At 35.2% G+C, this 24,072-nt stretch overlaps 1 protein-coding gene across 4 annotated transcripts in view; it reads right to left on the reverse strand.

Moving 5' to 3' along the window:
- OMA1 (OMA1 zinc metallopeptidase) overlaps window positions 1-24,072 on the reverse strand; it is a 95,998-nt gene that overhangs the window by 31,286 nt on the left and 40,640 nt on the right. For 3 of the 4 annotated variants that reach the window (XM_032839720.1, XM_032839721.1, XM_032839722.1), the window contains one exon: window positions 2,709-2,858. The exons of the other annotated variant lie outside the window; for it this stretch is intronic. In XM_032839720.1, the coding sequence (XP_032695611.1) occupies window positions 2,709-2,858 (150 nt within the window). The remainder of the gene's footprint in view (window positions 1-2,708; window positions 2,859-24,072) is intronic. 4 annotated transcript variants of the gene reach the window in all.

The following is a 24,072-nucleotide window of genomic DNA, read 5'->3' on the forward strand; positions in this document are numbered from 1 at the left end:
TAAATGAAACAAGATGGGATTGGGAGGGAGGTAAACCATAAGTGACTCTTAATCTCACAAAACAAACTGAGGGTTGCCGGGGGGAGCGGGGGTTGGGAGAAGGGAGGTGGGGTTATGGACATTGGGGAGGTATGTGCTATGGTGAGTGCTGTGAAGTGTGTAAACCTGGCGATTCACAGACCTGTACCCCTGGGGATAAAAATACATTATATGTTTATAAAAAATAAAAAAAAGAAAAAAAGAAAAAAGAAAAAAATTTAAAAAATAAAAAATAATAAAAAATTAAAACAGAAACTTAGACCAGTGGAACAGAGTAGAGAGCCCAGATATGGAACCTCAACTCTATGGTCAAATAATCTTTGACAAAACAGGAAAAAAGACAGTTTCTTCAATAAATGGTGCTGGGAAAACTGGACAGTTATACGTAGAAGAATGAAACTCGACCACTCTCTTACACTGTACAAAAAGATAAACTCAAAATGGATAAAAGACCTCAACGTGAGACAGGAATCCATCAGAATCCTAGAGGAGAACATAGGCAGTAACCTCTTCGATAACAGCCATAGCAACTTCTTTCAAGATATGTCTCCAAAGGCAAAGGAAACAAAAGCAAAAATGAACTTTTGGGACTTCATCAAGATCAAAAGCTTCTGCACAGCAAAGGAAACAGTCAACAAAACAAAGAGGCAACCCATGGAATGGGAGAAGATATTTGCAAATGACAGTACAGACAAAAGGTTGATATCCAGGATCTATAAAGAACTCCTCAAACTCAACACACACAAAACAGACAATCATATCAAAAAATGGGCAGAAGATATGAACAGACACTTCTCCAATGAAGACATACAAATGGCTATCAGACACATGAAAAAATGTTCATCATCACTAGCCATCAGGGAGATTCAAATTAAAACCACATTGAGATACCACCTTACACCAGTTAGAATGGCCAAAATTAGCAAGACAGGAAACAACACGTGTTGGAGAGGATGTGGAGAAAGGAGAACCCTCTTACACTATTGGTGGGAATGCAAATTGGTGCAGCCACTTTGGAGAACAGTGTGGAGATTCCTCAAGAAATTAAAAATAGAGCTTCCCTATGACCCTGCAATTGCACTACTGGGTATTTACCCCAAAGATACAGATGTAGTGAAAAGAAGGGCCGTCTGTACCCCAATGTTTATAGCAGCAATGGCCACGGTCACCAAACTGTGGAAAGAATCAAGATGCCCTTCAATAGACGAATGGATAAGGAAGATGTGGTCCATATACACTATGGAGTATTATGCCTCCATCGGAAAGTCTGAATACCCAAGTTTTGTAGCAACATGGACAGGACTGGAAGAGATTATGCTGAGTGAAATAAGTCAAGCAGAGAGAGTCAATTATCATATGGGTTCACTTATTTGTGGAGTATCAACAAATATTGATCACATAAATGAATGAATGAATCTTGTGATTGCTTCCCAATCCAAACTAGATGCCAGTTATTATTCCTTCAAGTTGCATACCACCACATTTCTACTTTTCTTATGGTAAGTCATATTCCCTGTTGTATTAAGAATCAATTTGTATCTTATCTTAGTATGAAAGTATCAAGAATCATGTCTTATTTCTGTTTGTATCCCCTATACTTACTAGCATCATTTCTTTCTTATAAAAGAAACCCAGTATTTCTTAACTGAATTTGAAATCATACTGAAAGTCCTGGATCTCTTTTTATCCTTTAGCAAACAGACCAACCAATACCAATTCTTAAATTCTTAAAGTATATTCTGCATTTATAACCAACCAGCAAATTTAATTCAAGAAGAGAGATGTAGCCTGGCTTAGAGATGCCTGACATCCATTTTGTACTGATGTGGTAACTACAGAAAACATTTTGAATGATGTTAAGTCGAAAGATTTTTTAGAAGACAGTAAAAACTACTTGTGAGAAAGCTGCTTCAAACTTGATCCATTCAGGAATTCTACCAAAAAAGAATGAACACCACACAGCACATTTCTTATAAACAAATAACCAAAAAGCAAACTAATACAAAAAGATTTTTTTCTAAGAAAACAAATTCCAGCATCCCTATCAAAATTAATAATTAATTGAGCCAAACACAGTTCATTAACTGGTATTTTTTTTTGGAAAGATTTTATTTATTTGACAGGCAGAGATCACAAGTAGGCAAAGAGGCAGGCAGAGAGAGAGAGAGCATGGAGGAAGCAGGCTCCTTGCTGAGCAGAGAGCCGATACGATACAGGGGCTCAATCCCAGGACCCTGGGATCATGACCTGAGACAAAGCAGAGGCTTTAACCCACTCAGCCACACAGGTGCCCCATTAACTGGTATTTTTAACAACCTTTTTAACAAAACTGAAATCACCAAGACTAAATTATGATCAATATGTTGAAAAATACATACTTTGAGTTTTAGACTTTTGCCAAATCAGTTAAAATTAAAAGGTATGATTCTAAAAAGGTTAAACTTTCACCATCAAGAAAAGTAAACTGAACAGGAATTTATTTCCCAAGACTTATGGACAAGCAGGACTTTTATTTTTTAGTCAAATTCTATGAAAACCGATAATCCATCATTATAGTGATCAAAATTTCTGATAGGCTAGACTAGAACTTTCTAAGCACAAAAAGTAACTACATTAAAAATAAATGACACAGTAAAAACAATGTCTTGCCTTATACAGTGTTAGCTCACCTGAGGTATGAGTCTATCCAAGTGCTCAGCTCGATTTCCATGAGAAGGGTGTGTGGATAACCATTCTGGCAACCTGGGATGGCCCTGGAGACGATCTGCAAATTCCATCTGCTGCCAAAACACCGAACTGGCTCTGACATCCACACAAGCCTAAAACCAGAATTAATTTTTAAAAATGAGCCTAGTTATGAGAACACTTTTAACAATTTATATCATTATGTTTTAAAGATATTTTCTATCATTATTCGCAAATGATGTATCTGATAAAGGGCTAGTGCCCAAAATAGAAAAAGAACTCATAAAACTCAATATTCAAAAAATAAATAATCCAATTAAAAATGGGTAGAAGACATGAACAGAGATTTATTTCATCAAAGAACACACACAAATGGCCAACAGACACACGAAAAGATGTTCATCATCACATCATCAGGGAAATGGAAATCAAAACTACAATGAGATACCACCTCACACCTGTCAGAACAGACAAAATAAAAAACAAAAGAAACAACAGGTAATGGCAAGGATCTGGAGAAAAAGGAACATTTGTGCACCGCTGATGGGAATGCAACGTGGTGCAGCCACTGTGGAAAATAGTATGGAGGTTCTTCAAATAATTAAAATTAGAGCTACCCTGCAATCCTGCAATCATACTACTGGGTACTTACCCAAAAGATAGAAGAACACTAATTCAAATGGATATATGACCCCTATATTTATAGCAGCACTACTTATAAGAGCCAAGATATGGAAGCAGCCCAAGTGTCTAGTGATCAACGAATGAATAAAGAAGATGTGGTATAATACACACATACACACACACACACACACACACACACACACACACACGAATATTACTGAGCCATCAAAAAGAATCTTGCCATTTGCAGTGACATAGATGGAGCTAGACAGCAAAACAAATCAGAGAAAGACAAATACCATGTGATTTCACTCATGTGCAATTTAAGAAACAAAACAAACAAACAAAGGTAAAAAAATAAGAGAAAGACAAAGCGAGAAACAGACTCTTAACTACAGAGAACAAACTGATGATAACTAGGGGGGAGGAGGAGGATGGGAAGGGTGAAATAGGTGGTGGGGATTAAGGAGTTCATTTATCATGATGAGCACTGGGTATTGTATGGAACTGTTGAATCACTAAATTATAACCTGAAAAAATATAACTCTGTATGTTAACTGGAATAAAAATAAAAACAAAATAAAACAAAGCAAATGAAAAGGTAGCAAGAAACAAAAAAATAAAAATGACTGCAATGAAAAAAAAATTTCTAGCATTTTAATAAAAGTAGAATGTGCTCATTGCTTTAAAAAAAAAAAAAACTCATACAACATGGTATTAGAGAAGCCAAAGCTACTCCTGTACAATATTCACAGTAATCGCACTCCCAGAGATAACCAACTATTTTCAATATGACAGGTATTAAGAACACGTATTGAGGGCAAAAATCTTCCACACAAATTAATATTTTGTTTTCATAAAAATAAGGATTTAAAATCTCATCTATTATTAAACTGCATTATAGAAATTTTATTCTTAATCTATACTGCTAGAATAATTAAGACTTTAACTTAAAGAAATGAAATTATATTTTTTGTTTTATTTTTAATGTGCCTATCAATTTTCCTAGTTTTCCTCAGTGTGTGTGCTAAAGAACATATTTAAGTCATTCAAAATATTTATAAAAGTTTATCTTTTTTAACAAATAAGATATACATGTATATTTGTGCATAATTCCATCAGACACTCATACACATATACTTATCTATACAAAGATCAATTCTGGAAGGCAATTTAAGAAACTGTTAATAGTAGTAGCTACCCTAAGAGTATAAGTAGGGTGTTTGATGACGGAGAAAGAACAGGACTTTTATTTCTGAATTATATGAAGTATATTACTTTTATAATATAATTACTTCCAAATCCTATGTATGGTGATTCAATAAATATTATAATTAGCCTGTTCAATTTATTGACATTTCCAATTTTTTCTGTAAGCAGTGATTGGCTAAAGTGATTATATTTCCCAACTAGCTTACTTTTGATTATGACAATTAAGAAAAAACTCATACTGTACTGTAAAATGTGATATCAAAAAGCATTAATATGCTTTTGGCCTTAAAACAGTGAGATTGTGACACACAAAAAGGCAAATACACAATATCACTCTGATCTACTCAACATCCATGACACTCTGTTTTTAACAAACACCATCAAAATATTTTCAAATGCTGGGAAAATGAAAAGAAAAAATAATTTGAAATCCAAGTAGATTTTATTCAGTGTTTAAAACAATACAATTGTTTTTATTGTGGTAAAATATATTAAAAAATTTGCCATCTTAACCCTTTTTAAGTGTACAGTTCACAGGTATTAAATACACTCACACTGATGTGCAGCCACCACCATGAACCATCCTTATAGCTCATTTTGTATACAGCTCTTAAATAATTCCCCCTTCTCCTCTCACCCCCATCCTGGATGACTACCATTACAAACTCTGTCTTTATGATTCTAACTACTCTAAGTACCTCATACAAATGAAATCATACACTATTTGTCATCTTGTGACTGCCTTACTTCACTTAGCTTCCATGTCCTCAAGGTTCATCCAGTATTAGAGCATACTGCAGAATTTCCTTCCTTTTTAATACTGAACAGTATCTTGTATGTCTATACCACATTTTGCTTATCCATTCTTTGGTCAGGGGACACTTGGGTTGCTTTCACATTTTAGCTACTGTGGATAATGCTGCTATGAACATGGGTATACAAATACCTTTCTGAGGACATTTTCAATATGTTGAGGAATATATCCGGAAGTGGAGCTGCTGGATCGTATGGTCGTTGAATTTAAATTTTTTTGTGAAACTACCACAGCATTTTCACAGTGGCTTACCATTTTACATTCTCACCAACAATGCACAAGAGTTCCAATTTCTTCACATTTTCACCAACATTTGTTAATTTCTGTTCTTAGGACAGTAGCCACCCTAATGAGTATGAGGTAATATCTCATTATAGTTTTGATTTGCATTATCTAATGATCAGTGATGTTGAGAATCTTTCTCTGTGCTTCGTGGCATTGACGTATCTTCTTTGGAGACATGTCTACTCAAGTTCTTCGTCCATTTTGCAATCAGATCTTTTGTTGTTATGGTTAGGTTTTAAAAATCCTCTGTATTCTGGATATTAATTGCTTATCAGATATATGATTAGCAAATGTTTTCTCCCGGTCTGCGGGTTGTCTTTTTACTGTGATGGTGTCTTTTGATGCAAAAACTTTTTTTTTTTTAATTTTCATGAAGTTCAATTTGCCTAATTTTTTCTTTTGTTACCTGTGTCTTTGGTGTCATATCCAAGGCATCATGATCAAATCCAATGCTGTGACGTTTTGATCCTGTATATTTTTTCTAGGAGTCTTACTATTTTAGGCTTTACGCTTAGGTTCCTGATCCATTACCAACTATTTTTTGTATACAGTATTATGTAAGGGTCCAATTTCATTCTTTTTCTGGATATCCAGTTTCCCAGCATTATTTATTGAAAAGACTGTCCTTTGCCCAGTTTCCATCCTTGACAAAAACTAATTTCTGGGCTATTTTATTCCATTGGTCCATGTCTTTCATGTCAATAGCACAGTTTTGATTACTGTACCTGTGTAGCAAGTTTTGAAATCTGAAGTGTGAGCCCTCCAGTTTTATTCTTTTTCAAGACTGTTTTGGCTACTCAGGTCCTTTAAGACTGCATATGAATTTTAGATTTAGTGTTCCCATTTCTACCAAAAAGCAAGCAAAAAAAAAAGCTCTGGGATTTTGACAAGTACTGTAAGGAATCTATAGATTATTTTGGGCACTACTGACATTTTTAAAATATTAAGTTTTCCAGTAAATGAACATAGGATCTTCCTATTTCTTTGTCTTGTTTCAGCAATGAATTTTTAGTTATCACTGTGTGTCTTTCACCTCCTTGGTTAATTCCTAAATCTTTTATTCTTGCTGAGGTTATTGTAAGTGGAGTTGTTTTTATAATTTCCTTTTCAGATTGTTCATTGTTCATGTACAGAAATGAATTTTTGAGTGTTGACACTGTATCCTGATACTTTGCTGAATTAACTAAGTTCAAACCGCCTTTTTTGCAGTCTTTACAGTTTCCTACATATACGATCATATCATCTGCCAACAAAGATAATTTTACTGCTACCTCTCCAATGTGGATAACTCTTACTTCTTTTTCTTGCTCTAACTACAAACTTCCAGTATTATGTTGAACAGAAGTGAAAGTGGACATCCTCGCCTTGTCCCTGAACTTATACAAAAAGCTTCCAGTCTTTTACCACTGAGTAATATGTTTGTTGTGAGTCTTTCATATGTGGCTTTTATTATGTTGATGTAATTTCCTTCCATTCTTATTTTGTTGAGTTTTTTAATCATGAAAGGTGTTAAATGTTCTCAAAAAATTTTTACATCAATTGAAATGATCATGTGGGGTTTTTTCCCTTCCTTTTGTTAGATGTGGCATATTACCTTGATCAAGTTTTATATGCTGAACCATGCTTGCATTCTAGAAATAAAGCTCTCTTGGTTATGGTGCATATCCTTTTAGAATGCTACTGAATTTGTTTGCTAGTATTTTGTTGGGGACTTCTACATCAATGTTTTTAAGGAATACTGGTCTATAGTTTGCTTGGAGTATCTTTGTCTTTGTATCAGGATGATGCTAACTTCAAAGAATGAGTTAGGAAGTATTCCTTCCTCTTCAATCTTTTGGGAAAGTTTGAGAACTGGTATTAGTTCATCTTTACATGGTTGGTAGAATCTACCAGGGATGCTGTCAGACTTTATTCTTAGATTCTGATTACTGACTCAATCATGTTATTAGTCATGGGTCTATTCAAATTTTCTATTTCTTCACGATTTAGTATTGGTAAGGTTTTTGTATTTCTAGGAAATTGTCCATTTCATCTATATTATCCAATGTTTGGCATGTAATTGTTCATAGTATCTTCTTATAATCCTTTTATTTCTTTAGAATCATAAGTAATCTCTGTACTTTCATTTCTGATTTCAGGTAATTTGAATTTTCTTTACTTTTTCCTTTTTCAGCTAGCTCAAGTTTTGGAAATTTTGTTGATCTTTTAAAAGAACAAATTTTGATCTTAATGATTCTAATGGTTTTTCTGTTCTCTATTTATCTCTGCTCTAATCTTTACTATTTCCTTCATTTTATTAGCTTTGGGTATAGTTCTTTTTCTAATCCATTAATTTGTAAGTTAGGCTGTACATCTGAAATCTTTCTTGTTTTTTAATGTAAGCATTTATAGCTATAAATTTCATACTCAGCACTGATTTCACTGCATCTCATAACTTTCTGTATCTTGTTTTTATTTTCATTCATTTCTAAAGGTCTTTTATTAAATTCCTTCTATTTCTTCTTCAATCCATTGGATATTTAAAATTATTCTGTTATGGGACACACAGCTGGCTCAGTCAGAAGAGCATGAGACCCTTGATCTTGGGGCTGTAGGTTTGAACCCCACATTAGGTGTAGAGATCACTTAAAAAAACAAAAATCTTTTAAAAATTTTAAAAATATATCCACAGTTTTGTGAATTTTCCAGTTTTATTTTTGTTACTTATTTCTAACTTCATCCCACTGTGGTCAGAGAAGATACACTGAATGGTATATACCTTAATCTATGAGAATTTGTGACCTAATATATGGCCTATCCTGGAAAATGTCCCATATGCCCTTGAGAAGAATGTGTACATTCTGTTGCTTTGGAATAGAGAATTCTGTAGGTTCTCTTAGATCTAGTTGGTTTACTGCATTAAGTACTTTATTTCTTTATATTCTATCTGGTTGTGCTATCCATTATTCTCGGTAAATCCACTAAAGTCTCCAACTATTATTACAGAACTATCTATTTCTTTCATCAGTCCTGTCAGTTTTTGCTTCATGTATTTTGGTAGTATGCAATTAGGTACATCAATTTTTGTAAATGTTATATCTTCTTGTTGTTTCAAACCTTTTTTGCTATTTAATGCCATTCTTTATCTCTTATAATCTTTCTTAATAAAAGTCTATTTTGTCTGATATTAGTATAGCCACTCCTATTGTCTTTTGGTTACTATTTGCATGGAGTATCTTTTTCCATCCTATTACGCTCAACCTGCTTATGTCCTTGGGTCTCAGATTAGTCTATTATAGACAGCATATAGTTGAATCACGTATTTTTTTTAAGACTTTATTTATTTTATAGAGATCACAAGTAGGCAGAGAGGCAGGCAGAGAGAGAGAGAGGAGGAAGCAGGCTCCCCACCGAGCAGAGAGCCCAATGTGGGGCTCGATCCCAGAACCCTGGGATCATGACCTGAGCTGAAGGCAGAGGCTTTAACCCACTGAGCCACCCAGGCACCCCGAGTCACATATTTTTATCCATTCTAGCAATCTCTGTCTCTTGACTGGAAAGTTAATCCATTTATATTTAAAGTGATTAATGATAAAGAGGGACTTACTTCTATGATGGAGCTAATTGTTTTCTGTATGTCCGCTATCCTTTCTGCCCTCATTTTCTACATTACCGTCTTCTCTGTTTAGTTTATTTTTTGTAGTGAAACATTTAAATTCCTTTCTCATTTCCTTGTGTGCATATTCTATAGCTATCTTCTCTTTAATTACCATGGAGATTACATTTAACAACCTAAGTTTATAACACTCTACTTAGAATTTATACCAGTTCAACTTCAGTAACATAAAAACTCTGCTCCTTCACGGCTCTGTCTCCATTCTCTTCAGTCTCTAATGTAACAAAATTACATCTTTATATATTATATAAACAAAATAATAATAATAACAATAAAGTAATTATTTTAAAAGCATTAAATTACATAGAAAACAAGATTTGGAATTACAAACTAAACTTACAGCAACACTAGCTTTTATACTAATAATTTTTTTTTTCTTTAAAGGTATTTCCTTTAAAGGTATACATTCAAAGGCATTTTTAAATTGTACAAAAACAAAAAAGTATAGTTACAAACAACTGTCATAATAATACTAGCTTTTGAAAATGTCCACATATTTACCTTTACTAAGATATTTATTTCTCCAAAAAGCTTTGAGTTACTGTCTTGTATCCATTCTTCTTACCTATGGGACTCCCTTGAACATCTTTTGCAGAGCAGTTCTGGTGGTCATGAATTCCCTCAACTTTCATTTAACTGACAATGTCTTAACTTCTCCCTCACTTTTAAAAAACAGTTTTTCTGGACACAGGATTCTTAGTGACAGCTTTATTCTTTTATAGCACTTTGGATATAACAAACACTGTCTTCTGGACCACAAAGTTTCTGATGAGAAATCTGCTGATAATCTTAGTGCAGATACCTTAAATGTGATGATTCACTTCTCTCTTGCTACTTCAGGATTTGCTCTATGTCTTTGGCTTTTTAAAGTTTGATTATAACATATAACCCCTGGTTCATCTTTCTTGAAGCTCACTGAGCTTCTTGGACATTTATATTTATGTATTTCATCAAATTTGGGAAGTTTTCAGCCATTATTTCTTTTTTTTTTAAATTAACATATAATGTATTATTTGTTTCAGGGTACAGTTCTGTGGAATCAACAGTCTTACACAATTCACAACACTCACCATATCACATACCCTCCCCAATGTCCATCACCCAGCCATCCTATCCCTCCCACCTCCCTCCTTTCCAGCAACCTCAGTTTGTTTCCTGAGATTAAGAGTCTCTTATGGATTGTTTCCCTCCCTGGTCCCATCTTGTTTCATTTTTTCCCTCCCTTCCGCCCAACCCCCCTGCTCTGCCTCTCAAATTCCTCATATCAGAGAGATCATATGATAATTTTATTTCTCTGATTGACTTATTTCACTTAGCATAATACCCTCCAGTTCCATCCACGTCATTGCAAATGGCAAGATTTTTTTTTTTGATGGCTGCTTATATATATATATATATATACATATATATATATATATACACACACACACCACATCTTCTTTATGCCTTTAACTATTGATGAACATCTAACAGCCATTATTTCTTGAAATATTCTCTCTGCCCCTTCTCTCTTCTCCTTCTGGGACTCCCACACTGCATATGTTGGTCCTCTTGATCACATCCCCCAGGTCTCTTAAATCTATCTTTTCTGTTCCTCAGCTTTGGTAATTTCCACTGTCCTATCTTCAGGTTCACTGATTCTTTCTTCTGCCTGTTAAATCTCCCTTTGAATCTGCCCATATTTTTGTTGTATTTATCAGCTCCAAAATTTCTTGTTAGTGTTTTGGCGGGGGGCGTCTAGCTGTATACTGATATTTTCACTTTGTTCATAATCACTTTTTTGACTTACACTTTCCTTTAGTTCTTTAAGCATCTTTAAGACAATTGTTGTAAAGTCATTGTCTAGTATGTCTGCCATTAGATATTCTTAAGGGACAGTTTCTTGTAATTTAATTTTTTTTTTCTATGAATAGGCCATACTTTCCAGTTTCTTACATGTCTGTCCTTTTTAGTGAACACTGGACATTTGAATCTAATAATGTAACTCTGGATATCAGATTCTACCCCTCCAACAGAGTCTGCTATTTTTGTTATTGTTTTGTTATTGTTCTTTTCCTTCTTTTTCTTCTTCCTACCGCTATCTCTGTGCCTAGGGTTAGCCTGGGACATAAATATAATGTCTCTTTGGGATTTTTCTGAGCATGCACAGTCATTTTCTAACTTTCCCCAAATATGCAGTTGTTTTAAAAAGTCCTAGTCTTCAGTATCTGGCTCCCCTCACCACAAAGTGAAAAAAAATGAAGTGGGGAGTTGGTGGGAGAGTAATGTTACCAGATGTTTAGGTGCAGGGCCTGCTAAAATGAGGAGAGGTACAAAACAATGGCTGCCCACCTATATGCACCTGAAGATCAAAAGCTACATTCAGTGAACAGAGCACAGATCACCGATACTTGAAGGACAGGGACCTTTTCCTTACCCTGGCTCTGGCAAGCTGTGTACATGCTGCTCCAGAAACCTGTGCACTGCCATGTGACACAGGTAGGATAGGTGGCAGGTAATGTTGTAAGAGGTGAAACTGACCAAACTTAGGCACAACTCATTGTCCAGTATTCCCCTGGAAGGTACAAGCCTTAAACAGATGCCAGAATTCCAAAATAGATACAATCAGACAGACTCTGTTGGTTTAATTTTAGTCTATCTGGGGAGACAAATCCCTGGTGTTTCCTACTCCACCATCAGAACTGCAACATAATTCTTTAAGACCTCTGAATACTCTAAATTAAAAAGAATCCAAAGTATTTTACCTTATTGTACATATATAGACAGATATGTATACATATTTATAAATAGGAATATATATTTAAGATAAAAATAAATACGTGACCCATTTAAGATAAAAATAAATATAGATATATGTATATCTATATATGTGTAAAATACATATGTAACATATGTGTGAGCTTGTGTGTGTGTGTGTGTGTGTGTGTCCACACATAAGTAGTTATTTGATATTGAATTCTAAACACACACAGAAATATGTCAACAGCAGGTCAACATATTCATAATAATATAAATACAAGATGAGACAAGCAAGCAAGATATTCTTCTAAGAGAATTCATAAAAATATGAGTTGAAAGAGTTACTAAATTTTAAAAAGCACAGCCCATATAGTAGCTCAAAACAAAACAAAACAAAAGAACCCCTGAAAACTAAGATTTTTGAAAACTAAGATAAACATTTCAAGAGACATTACAAATCCAAGAATTATCTACTATGAGGTATTCTGTTACACATACCAAAATAATATCCAAAATTTTTTCACACTAAAAGTGTTAATCCGGGGCAATGGGTGGCTCAGTCCATTAAGCATTCAACTCTTGACTGTGGCTCAGGTCATGATCTCAGAGTCATGAGATCAAACCCTGCATTGGGCTCCACACTAACACAGAGCCCACTTAAGATTCTCTCTCTCCCTCCCCCTCCCCCCCCACTTGCATGCTCTCTCTCTAAAATGAAACAAAAATAAATAAAAGTGATAATCAAAAGTAAAATAAAGTACCTCCCTCTTCTTAAAAAACACAAAGGCAATCTTTAAAGCAATATTTGATATTCAGAAATAGAAGAAAATAATTACCCCACAGACTGAAAAATATTCCCAACTTAAAAGTATTCCAAAAGGACTGATGATATCTGCTTTAATAGTAAGATAAAGATACTGAAGTGTGTCTGTATTTCCAAAACCCAATTCAAAGAACCACTAATATGAGATAACTTTGCTTTCAAAAGGGGTATTTTACTCACATTTTCCTAGTTTGTGAAAAATAAGTGATGGGATATCAGTAAGATATGGGAATAAGAAGCAATGGACCCTTCTTCCCAACACAAACACACTGATTTAACAATATACAGACAAATTCTCTTTCTGAGAGATCCAGAAACTAGCTTAGATGCTCCTGTACCTTAGATAACTGTGAATCATACACATCAAAGCCAGTAGGAAGATTTGGGACAGCATCTTGCCATAATCCCTACCCTACACTAGCTGCTCCCTAGTGAGGGAAAGAATTGGATGATGTATCCAACATTCCAACTTTTCCAGGGCTGCCCAAGGAACTGGCTTCTGTCTTGTCTCAAAGCACTGATGAAATGCAGCACATGGTTGGCCTGGAGGCCAGTGAGAATAAGGATAGCAGTCTCAACTAGCACACAAACAACTGCAATAGCCCCTCCCTCCAACAGAGAGTGAGTGGCAAAATTCCCCAGATCTGAGCTTCTCCTCCCTGGGGAGGAAAGAAAGTGAACCATATATTTAATGTTCCAACATTTCTGGGAGTTGCCTGAGAAAATGCCTACAATTCACCTATCACAGAGTAATGATGGGATCTGGTGTACTTTATTTATTTATATGAGGGGCAGAGAGAGAGAATCTTAAGCAGATTCCACACCCAGCAGAAAGCCCAGTATAGGGCTTGATCTCACCACCCTGAAATAATGACCTGAGCCAAATTCAAGAGTTGGAAGTTCAGCCCACTGAGCCACCCAGGCTCCCCAAGGACCTGGCATACCTGAGATGTCTAGGTTCCACTAAGAACAAAGATAGGGTTGGACTGGCGCAAAGGTTTGAGAGGGCCACAAAGTCTCTGGCTGGGCTAATTGGTTAGGATCCTCTCCTATGGAAGGCCAGTTCGTGAAGCCTGGAAAAGCTGGCTGTTTTTTTTCTAATGTAAAGATACCAACTCAGGGTCAAGGAAAATGAACAGCCAGGGAAATATATCCCACAGGAAAAACTTAAATCTTCAGAAAGTGATGCTAATGAAACATCTATGTAATTTACCTAAGAGAGTCAAAGTAACCCTCATAAAGATAGTCACCCAGGTCAGAAGAAATACACAAACAAAGGTGAGAATAACAGAGATAGAAATATTTAAAAATGCCAAACAGAAATCTTAGAAATGCAAAATAAATGCACTGAAAAATTTACTACTCTAAGAATTCAACAGCAGACTTAGATCCAGAAAGGATCAGTGAACTCAAAGACAAGTCACAGGAAATTATCCAGAAAAGTAAAAAAAATAAATAAATAAAAATAAAAGAGTGAAGGAAACTTAAGCATTTATAGAACACCAACCAGTAGACCAATATATGCATTACGGAAGTCCCAGAAAAGGAAAGAGAGAGAAAAGAGCACAAAGTTTACTCAGAGAAATAACAGCTGAAAATTTTCCACTTCTGGGGAAGAAAAGGGTATTCAGATCCAGGAAACCCAGAGACAAACTGTGAAAGATGAACTCAAAGTTATCAATTATATAGACACATTGTAAGCAATTTTTAAAAGTCAAAGACAAAGAATTTGGGGGGGAAAAAAAGAAAAGAAAAAGAAAGAAAAGTATATCAGTATGTACAAGGGCACCTCCACAAGTCTTCCCAGCAGACTCTTTGAGGGCCAGATGGGAGTGGGACATTATTCAAAGTGCTGAAAAAAAAACTGCCAACCAAAACTGTCCTTCAAGAATGAAGAACACAGACTTTCTCAAACAAAATCTGAGGGATTTCATTGCCACTAGAACTGCCTTACAAGAAACATTAAAGAGAACTCTTCAAAATGAAGAAAAGAACTATAAACAGCAATACAAAAGCACTGAAAGTATAAAACTCACTGGTAAAGGTAAATATATAGACAAATACAGAATACTGTAATATTGTAATAGTAGCAGATAAATTATTTTAATTCTAGTTCAGTCAGTAGTATTAAAAATAACTAAGAATGTTAGTGAATATACAATATAAAAATATGTAAACTGTGAAATCAATAACATCAGAAAGTGATGCTAATGAAACATCTATGTAATTTACCTAAGAGAGTCAAAGTAACCCTCATAAAGATAGTCACCCAGGTCAGAAGAAATACACAAACAAAGGTGAGAATAACAGAGATAGAAATATTTAAAAATGCCAAACAGAAATCTTAGAAATGCAAAATAAATGCACTGAAAAATTTACTACTCTAAGAATTCAACAGCAGACTTAGATCCAGAAAGGATCAGTGAACTCAAAGACAAGTCACAGGAAATTTTGTATTTATTTATTATTGTATTTATAAATTATTGTATTTATTAAATTTTTGTATATAACTGAAGTTAAATTATTATCGGCTTAAAATAGACTATTATAACTACAAAACATTTTTGTAAGTTCCATAGTAACCACAAAGAAAGTACCCATATAAGATATACAAAAGAAAAAGGAATCAAAGCATGTCAATACAAAAAAAATCAACAAAATACAGTGATGGCACCAGAAGGAAAGGACTAAAGAACTGTAAGACAAAGAGAAAACAATTAAAATAGCAACAGTAAGTTCTTTCCCTATCAATTTCTTTAAATGTAAATGCATTATGCTCCTCACTCAAAAGACAAAGAGTTTCTGAAAGAATGAAAAAATAACATCCCACTATATGTAGTCTACCAAGACTTATTTAAAGGACACAGATAGTTTGAAAGTGAAGGGCTAGAAAAAAAATATTCTATACAAATTTGTAACCAAAAGAGAGCAGGGGTGACTATACATAAATCAGACAAAACACAATTTAAGACAAAATCTGTCACAAAAGCAAAGGGACATTATACAATGATAAAAGGATCAATAAACAGGGAAGATATAATAATTACAAATACATATGCACCAACATCACAGTAAACATTGGTAGAACTGAAGGGAGAAACAGACAACAATATAATAGTGGGAGACTATAAGGCTCTACTTTAAATAATGCACAGAAATTCCAGACAGAAAAATCAAGATGGAAACAGCAGACTTTAACACTACATGTCAAATTGATCTAATAGACATCTACAAAACATTCCAATCAACATAAGGAGAATACTCATTTTCTCAAGCACACATGGAACATTCTTCAGGACAGATCATGTTAGGTCACAAAACACCTATCTTTTCCAGTCAGAGTGAAATGAAACTAGAATCCAATAGCTGAAGGAAAACTGAGTATTTACAAGTATGTGCAAATTAAACAACATACTCCCAAAAAACCAACGGGTAAAATTAGAAATGAAAAGGTAAATTACAAAATGTTTTATGACAAACAAAAACAAAAATATAACATATGAAAACTTACACAATGCAACAAAAGCATTATTAGGAAGTTTATAGCAATAAATGTCTACCTTAAAAAAGATCTCAAATAAACAACCCAGCTTTACACCTCAAGGAACTATAAAAAAGAACAAAGTAAGTATAAAGTTAGCAGAAGGAAGGAAATGTTGAAGATTATAGCAGAAATTAACAAAATAGAAAATAGAAAAGCAACAGGAAAAGAAATCAATGAACTAGTAAAAGCTGACTTTTGAAACGAGAAATTAAATTAACAAACCTTTAGCTAGACTAAGAAAAAATGAAAAAAGAAAATCAGAAATTAAAGAGGAGACATTACAACTAAAGTCAGAGAAATAAACAGGATCATAAGGATCACTATGTATTTTTAACTACAAATAGTTACATGTCCCAAAATTGGAAATCTAGAAGAAATGGACAAACCCTAGAAACACACAATTTACTGAGACCAAATCATGAAGAAACAGAAAAATGTGACAAGATCTAAAACAAGAAAGAAGATTGAATCAAGAGTAAAACACCTACTGAAAAAGAAAAGCCCAGAACCAGATGGTTTCACAAATGAGTTCTACCAGACATTTAAAGAAGAGTTAGAGTGGACATCCCTGTCGTGTTCCTGATCTCAAAGGGAAGGCTGTCAGTTTTTCCCCATTGAGGATGATATTCATTGTGGGGTTTTCATAGACAGATTTTATGAAGTTGAGGAATGTTCCCTCTATCCCTATACTTTGAATCGTTTTAATCAGCAACGGATGCTTTTCTTGTCAAATGCTTTTTCTGTATCAACTGAGAGGACCACGTGGTTCTTCTCTCTTCTCTTACTGATTTCTTCTATCATACTGATTGATTTGCAAATGTTAAGCCATCCTTGCATCCCATGGATAAATCCCATCTTGTCATGGTGGATAATCTTGTTAATGTACTGTTGGATCCTATTAGCTAGGATCTTGTTGAGAATCTTGGCATCCGTATTCATCAGGGATATTGGTCTGAAATTCTCCTTTTTGGTGGGGTCTTTGCCTGGTCTGGGAATAAGGGTAATACTGGCTTCATAAAAAGAGTTTGGAAGTTTTCCTTCTGTTTCTATTTTTTGAAACAGCTTCAGGAAAACAGGCATTATTTCTTCTTTGAATGTTTGGTAGAATTCTCCAGGGAATCCGTCAGGTCCTGGCTCTTGTTTTTTGGGAGGTTTTTGACTGGGTATTTACCCCAAAGATACAGATGTAGTGAAAAGAAGGGCCATCTGTACCCCAGTGCTCATAGCAGCAATGGCCACAGTCGCCAAACTGTAGAAAGAACCAAGATGCCCTTCAACAGACAAATGGATAAAGAAGATATGGTCCATATATAAAATGGAGTATTATGCCTCCATCAGAAAGGATGAATAACCAATTTTTGTATCAACATGGACAGGACTGGAAGAGATTATGCTAAGTGAAATAAGTCAAGCAGAGTAAATTATCATATGGTTTCACTAACTTGCGGAGCATAAGAAATAACGTGGAGGACCATGGGAGATGGAGAGGAGAAGTGATTTGGGGGAAATCCGAGGGGGAAACAAACCATGAGAGACTGTAGACTCTGAGAAATGAACTGAGGTTTTTGGAGTGGGGGGGTTGGGTGAGCCTTTTTGTGGTGGTATTATGGAGGGCACGTACTGCATGGAGCACTGGGTGTGGTGCATAAACAATGAATTTTGGAATGCTGAAAAAAATAAAATTTAATTTAAAAAATTAAAAAAAGAAGAATTAACACCAATTCTTGTCAAATTCACACAAAAGAGTTGACAAGGAGGGAACACTTCCAAGATCATTTTGCAAAGTCAGCATTATCCCAATACCAAAGCCAAAGACACTAAAAAAACTATACACCCAATATCCTGATAAACACAGATTCAAAACTCCTTAACAAAATACTACCAAACTAAACCCAATAGCACATTGAAAGAATTGTACAACAGGGAGAGTGGGGGAAAATGGCAGAGTAGAAGATCCTAAGATTATCTCCTGCCATGGATTAATCAAGGTGACAACTACAGGTATTGCAACTCACTGTGAAAATGACCTGAAGACTGGCAGAACAGATCTTTCACAGTCAAAATCATAAAAGGAAGGCCACAACAAGAAGTGAAGGAGGGACACAGACACTGTAGGGAACCAAACCTCTGGCACAGCAACCAGTAAAGAGGAGAAACAATAACAAGTACGGAAGAGGAAGGGTCTTAGGCCTAACACTGGGCACTTCCAGGCCTAAGGACCTGAACCAAAAAGACAAATCTCCACAATATCTAGCTTTGAAAATAAATGAGAATGTGTGGACTGCAGGAGAGGCATTTATTAACACACCAAAAAACTACCTTCTTCACTCTTCAAGACTATAAAAAATAGCTACTGTATTTCCTAAATATAAGTTTAATGCTTCCTGTCACTCCCCAGTATGTATGTGTGTGTGTATAATTTGTTATATATAACTTCTTACATAAAACCTATTATATAAAATATACACACACATATGATTTTTAACTTACATGTACATCTAATAAATACAGAGGAAAAGTGAAAAAAAAAAGAAAGAAAGAAAGAAAGAAGAAAAAAAGAAAATCAATGAGACTTAACTATAAGGGAGCCAAAAGGCTACAGGAAAACAAGTCTCTGTCTTTAAAAGCCTAGTGCACTATATCATTCAGTCAGAGACCCAGCACAGAAGCATGAATTTAAAAAGTCTTTGTTATACATGAAGATTTATTGTCTAATTTTAGGACGTATGCCAGAGAGGAAGGAATTTGCAGATTTCTCTAGGAAGAGAAGTTATGACAGGCTCCATTCTTCTTGCCTTCCTTTAGCCTAGCTAGCAGGATGCTTGTAGGAGCCAGTTCTGACACTCTCCATTACCTTGCTATCACCATTTGCCCCACTGCAGCATTCCCCTACACCCATCCCAGCAGGCACCACTCCAAAGCAGCACCTGCCCTGCCACATGGTAAGCAGCAGGCCAGGAGCAGTGCTCCTCTAAAGTGACTCCTGTCTAGGGGAGGGTAGAAGCAAATGCTACCCTCCAGCATGCCTACAGTATCTACAGCTAGGTTCCTCAGCCAGCTATGCCAATAAGTCTTGCCCACCAAATGCATCCACAGCAATCACAGCAGAAAGCTAGGTTAAGGGCCGGACTTATCCACCAGCATGCCCATGGTGACAACAGCCAACCCTCAGCCAGCTGCACCAGGGGCAAGCCACATCCACCGGTGTGCCCACAGTAGTTTCAGCCAGTCACTGTTAACAGGCAGGCTAAAGGCCAGCTCCAGCCACCAAGACATCCTCAGCACTCACAACCAAGCCACAACAGGAGACTGCATTCAGCTCACACAGGTGACACCCATGGACCATCTGGTTCTGGCAACCAAAGGAACTGAGCTACTGGGCACTACATGACACCTTTCACATAACATTACTACTTTTAAGACCAAGAGACATATCAGACCTAGTTAATACAAAGAAACAAACACAGAGAGTCAGACAAAATGAAAAGACAGAGGAGTATGTTCCAAACAAAAAAAAACAAAGCAAAACCCCAGAAAAAGAGCTACACGGAATGGAAATAAGTAATCTTATGATACAGTTCAAAGTAATGGTGATAAAAATATTCACCACACTTAAGAGAAAAATGGATAAATTCAGTGAGAACTTCAATAAAGAAATAGAAAATATAAAGATAAAGATAATAAATATAAATATATTTATAAATAAATATGATATATTTATATTAAATATTAAAAAAATAAAGAGCCAATCAGAGCTGAAGCATACAATAACTGAAATGAAAAATACACCAGAGGGAATCAAAAGCAGATCAGAGGATACAGAACACATCAGAGATCTAGAAGACTGAATAATGGAAAGCAACCAAGCTGAACAGGGGAAAGAAAAAAAATATTAAAAAATGAAGATATGGCACAAATATAGACACATAGATCAATGAAAAATAATAGAAAGCCCAGAAATAAACCCATGTTTATATGGTTAATTAATCTGTAACAAAGGAGGAAAAAATATACAATGGAGAAAATACAGTCTCTTCAATAAATGATGCTGAGAAAACAGGATGACAAGATGCAAAAGAATGAAACTGGGGGCGCCTGGGTGGCTCAGTGGGTTAAAGCCTCTGCCTTCGGCTCAGGTCATGATCTCAGGGTCCTGGGATTGAGCCCCACATCGGGTTCTCTGCTCAGTGGGGAGCCTGCTTCCTCCTCTCTCTCTCTGCCTGCCTCTCTGCTTACTTGTGATCTCTGTCAAATAAATAAATAAAATCCTTAAAAAAAAAAAAAAAGAATGAAACTGGACCACTCTCTAATACCATACACAAAAGTAAACTCAAAATGGATTAAAGACCCAAGTGTGAGACCTGAAAACATAACAATCCTAGAAGAGAACACAGGCAGTGACTTAACATTGGCCACAGCAATATTTTTCTAGATATGTCTCCTAAGGCAAGGGAACAAAAGTAAAAATAAACTGCTGGGACTATCTTAAAACAGAGCGCTTTTATACAGAGAAGGAAACCATCGACAAAACAAAAACTCAACCTACTGAATGAAAGAAGATATTTACAAATGATACACCTGATAAGCGGTTAATAGCCAAAATATATAAAGAACTTACATAACTCAACACCAAAAAACCCCCCAACAATCCAATTTAGAAATGGGCAGAGGATGTAAACAGACCTTTATTCAAAGAAGACATAAAAATGGTCAGCAGACACATGAAAAACTGCTCCACATCACTAATCATCAGTGAACTACAAAAAGGAAGCACAATAAGATACCACGACACACTTTTAAGAAGGGCTAAAATAAAAAATCAAGAAATAACAAGTGTTTGTGAAATTGTAGAGTAAAAGCAACCCTCACACAAAGCTGGTGGGAATGCAAATTGGTGCAGCCACTGTGGAAAACAGTATAAAAGTTTCTCAAAATTGAAAAATAGAAATACTATATTATCTAGTAATTCCATTACTGGGTATTTATGCAAAGAAAACAAAAAACGTTAATTTCTAAAGATATATGCACCCTATGTTTATTGCAGCATTATTTATAGTAGACAAGATATGAAAGCATTCCAAGTGTCCACTGCCAGATGAATGGATAAAGAAGATATGGTATATATACACAATGGAATATAACACAGCCATAAAAAGAATGAGATCTTGCTATCTGTGACAACCTGGATAGGCCTAGAGGGTACTACACTAAGTAAAAATAAGGCAGACCAAGAAAGACAAATACCATATAATTTCACTTAATGTGGAATCTAAAACAAATGAATAAATAAACAAAAAGCAGAATCAGATCTGCAAATACAGAGAACAAACTGATGGTTGCTGGAGGGAAGTAGGTAGAGGAATAAACAACATGGGTAAAGGAGAATGAGGGATATAAGCTTCCAATTATGGAATGAGTAAGTCACAGGAATAAAAGGCACAGCATGTGAAATACAGTCAATGCTACTGTAAGAGCAGTGTATAATGACAGATTGTAGCTACACTTGTGGTGGGCAGGCATAACATATAGATATTGAATCAGTATGCTGTACACCCAAAACTAATACAACTTTGTGGCTCAATTGTACTCAAATTTAAAAATTAAAAAATTAGGGGCACCTGCGTGGCTCAGTGGGTTAAAGCCTCTGCCTTCAGCTCAGGTCATGATCTAAGGGTTCTGGGATCGAGCCCCACATCGGGCTCTCTGCTCAGCAGGGAGCCTGTTTCCCCCTCTCTCTCTGCCTACATCTGCCTACTTGTGATCTCTCTCTGTCAAATAAGTAAGTTTAAAAATCTGAAAAAAATAATTAAAAAATTAAACATTAAAATCAAAAGTTTTAAAATGAGGACAGGTTAAGGTACCCCTGGGAAAACATCATACTAATATTTGCATTATAAGGGTCCCAGAGAAAGGAGAAGGAAAGATGCAGAAAACTTATTTGAAGAAATAATAGCTGAAAACTTCCCTAAGCTAGGGAAGGAAACAGACATCCAGGTACAGGAAACCAACAGAGACCCAAACAAGGTGAACTCAAGGAGGTCCACCAAGACAAGTAATAATTACAATTAAAAGATAAAGTGAGAATCTTAAAAGCTTTAAAAGAAAAGCCAATAGTTACATACAAGGAGAACTCTATAAGGCTATAAAGTGATTATTCAGAAGAACTAAGCCAGAACAATAGAGTATTATATATTCAAAATGCTATAAAGAAAATACCTACAACCAAGAATATTCTACTTGGCGAGGTTATCATTCAGAAATGAAGGAGTGATAAAGAGTTTCCCAGACAAACAAAAGTTCTTCACCACTGAAGAGGCCTTACAAAAAATGCTGAATAGTCTTCTTTAAAATGGAAAATAAAAGGCCACAAATAGAAGAAAATTATGGAAGAAAAAAAATTTACTCATAAAAATAAACATATACCTAATAAGCATACATCTATATGCTGCCTATAAGGGACTCACTCCAGGGCTAAAGACACACAAAGACTGACAGTAAAGGGATGTAAAAGATACTCCATGCAAAGGTAAGCAAAAAAAAAAAAAAAAAAAGAAAGAAAAAAAAAGAAAAAAGGGGTTACCAATACTTATATCAGACAAAATAGACTTTAAAAAGAGACTGTAATGAAGAGCATTACATAACAACAAAGGGATAAATCCAATAAGAGAATGTAACAATTGTAAATATCTATGCCCTCAACATAGGACATATAGAGTGGGGAAAAGACAGTCTAGTTTCTTCAACAAATGATGTTGGATGGCCACACGCAAGTGTAAGCACCACTTTCTTATGGAACATACAAAAATAACCTGAAAATGGATTAAAGACCTAAATACAAGACTTGAAACCATAAAACTCCTACGAGAAAACATAGGCAGTAATCTCCTTAACATCAGCCTTAGCAATATTTTTCTGGCTATGTCTCCTCCAAGGAACTCAGAGGCAAAAATAAACTACTGAGATGACATCAAACTGAAAAGCTTTTTCACAGTAAAGGAAAGCATCAACAAGATGAAAAGGAAACCTACTGAATAGAGAAGGTTTTTTCAAATAATGTAACTGATAAGGGGTTAATATCCAAAGTATATAAAGAACTCATACAATGCAACACCAAAAAAAAAAAAATCCAATTAACAAAAAAGCAGAGGATCTGAAGAGACATTTTTTCAAAAAAGACATAAAAATGGTCAACAGACACATGAAAAAGATGCTCAACATCACTAATCATCAGGGAAATGCAAATCAAAGCCACTATAAGATACCACCTCACACCAGACAGATGGATAGTATCAAAAAGACAAGAAATAGCACATGTTGGTAAAAATGTGAAGAAAAGGAAACCCTTATGCATTGTTGGTGGGAATGTAAGCTGGTATAACTACTATGAAAAACAGTATAAAGGTTCCTCAAAAAATAAAGGTAGAAATAACATATGATTCAGTAATTTCACTTCTGGGGATTTACTCAAAAAAAAAAAATGAAAACACCAATTCACAATAGACAAGATACAGAAGCAAATTAAATGTCCACAATAAAGAAGATATGGCATATATATGCAGTGGAATATTACTCAACCATAAATAAAAAATAATTAAATCTTGCCCTCCATGGTAACATGGATGGACTTAGAGGGTATTATGCTAAGTGAAATA

Source organism: Lontra canadensis, unplaced genomic scaffold, assembly GCF_010015895.1.
Source record: "Lontra canadensis isolate GAN:19392208 unplaced genomic scaffold, GSC_riverotter_1.0 scaffold109, whole genome shotgun sequence".
Taxonomy (NCBI): Eukaryota; Metazoa; Chordata; class Mammalia; order Carnivora; family Mustelidae; genus Lontra; species Lontra canadensis.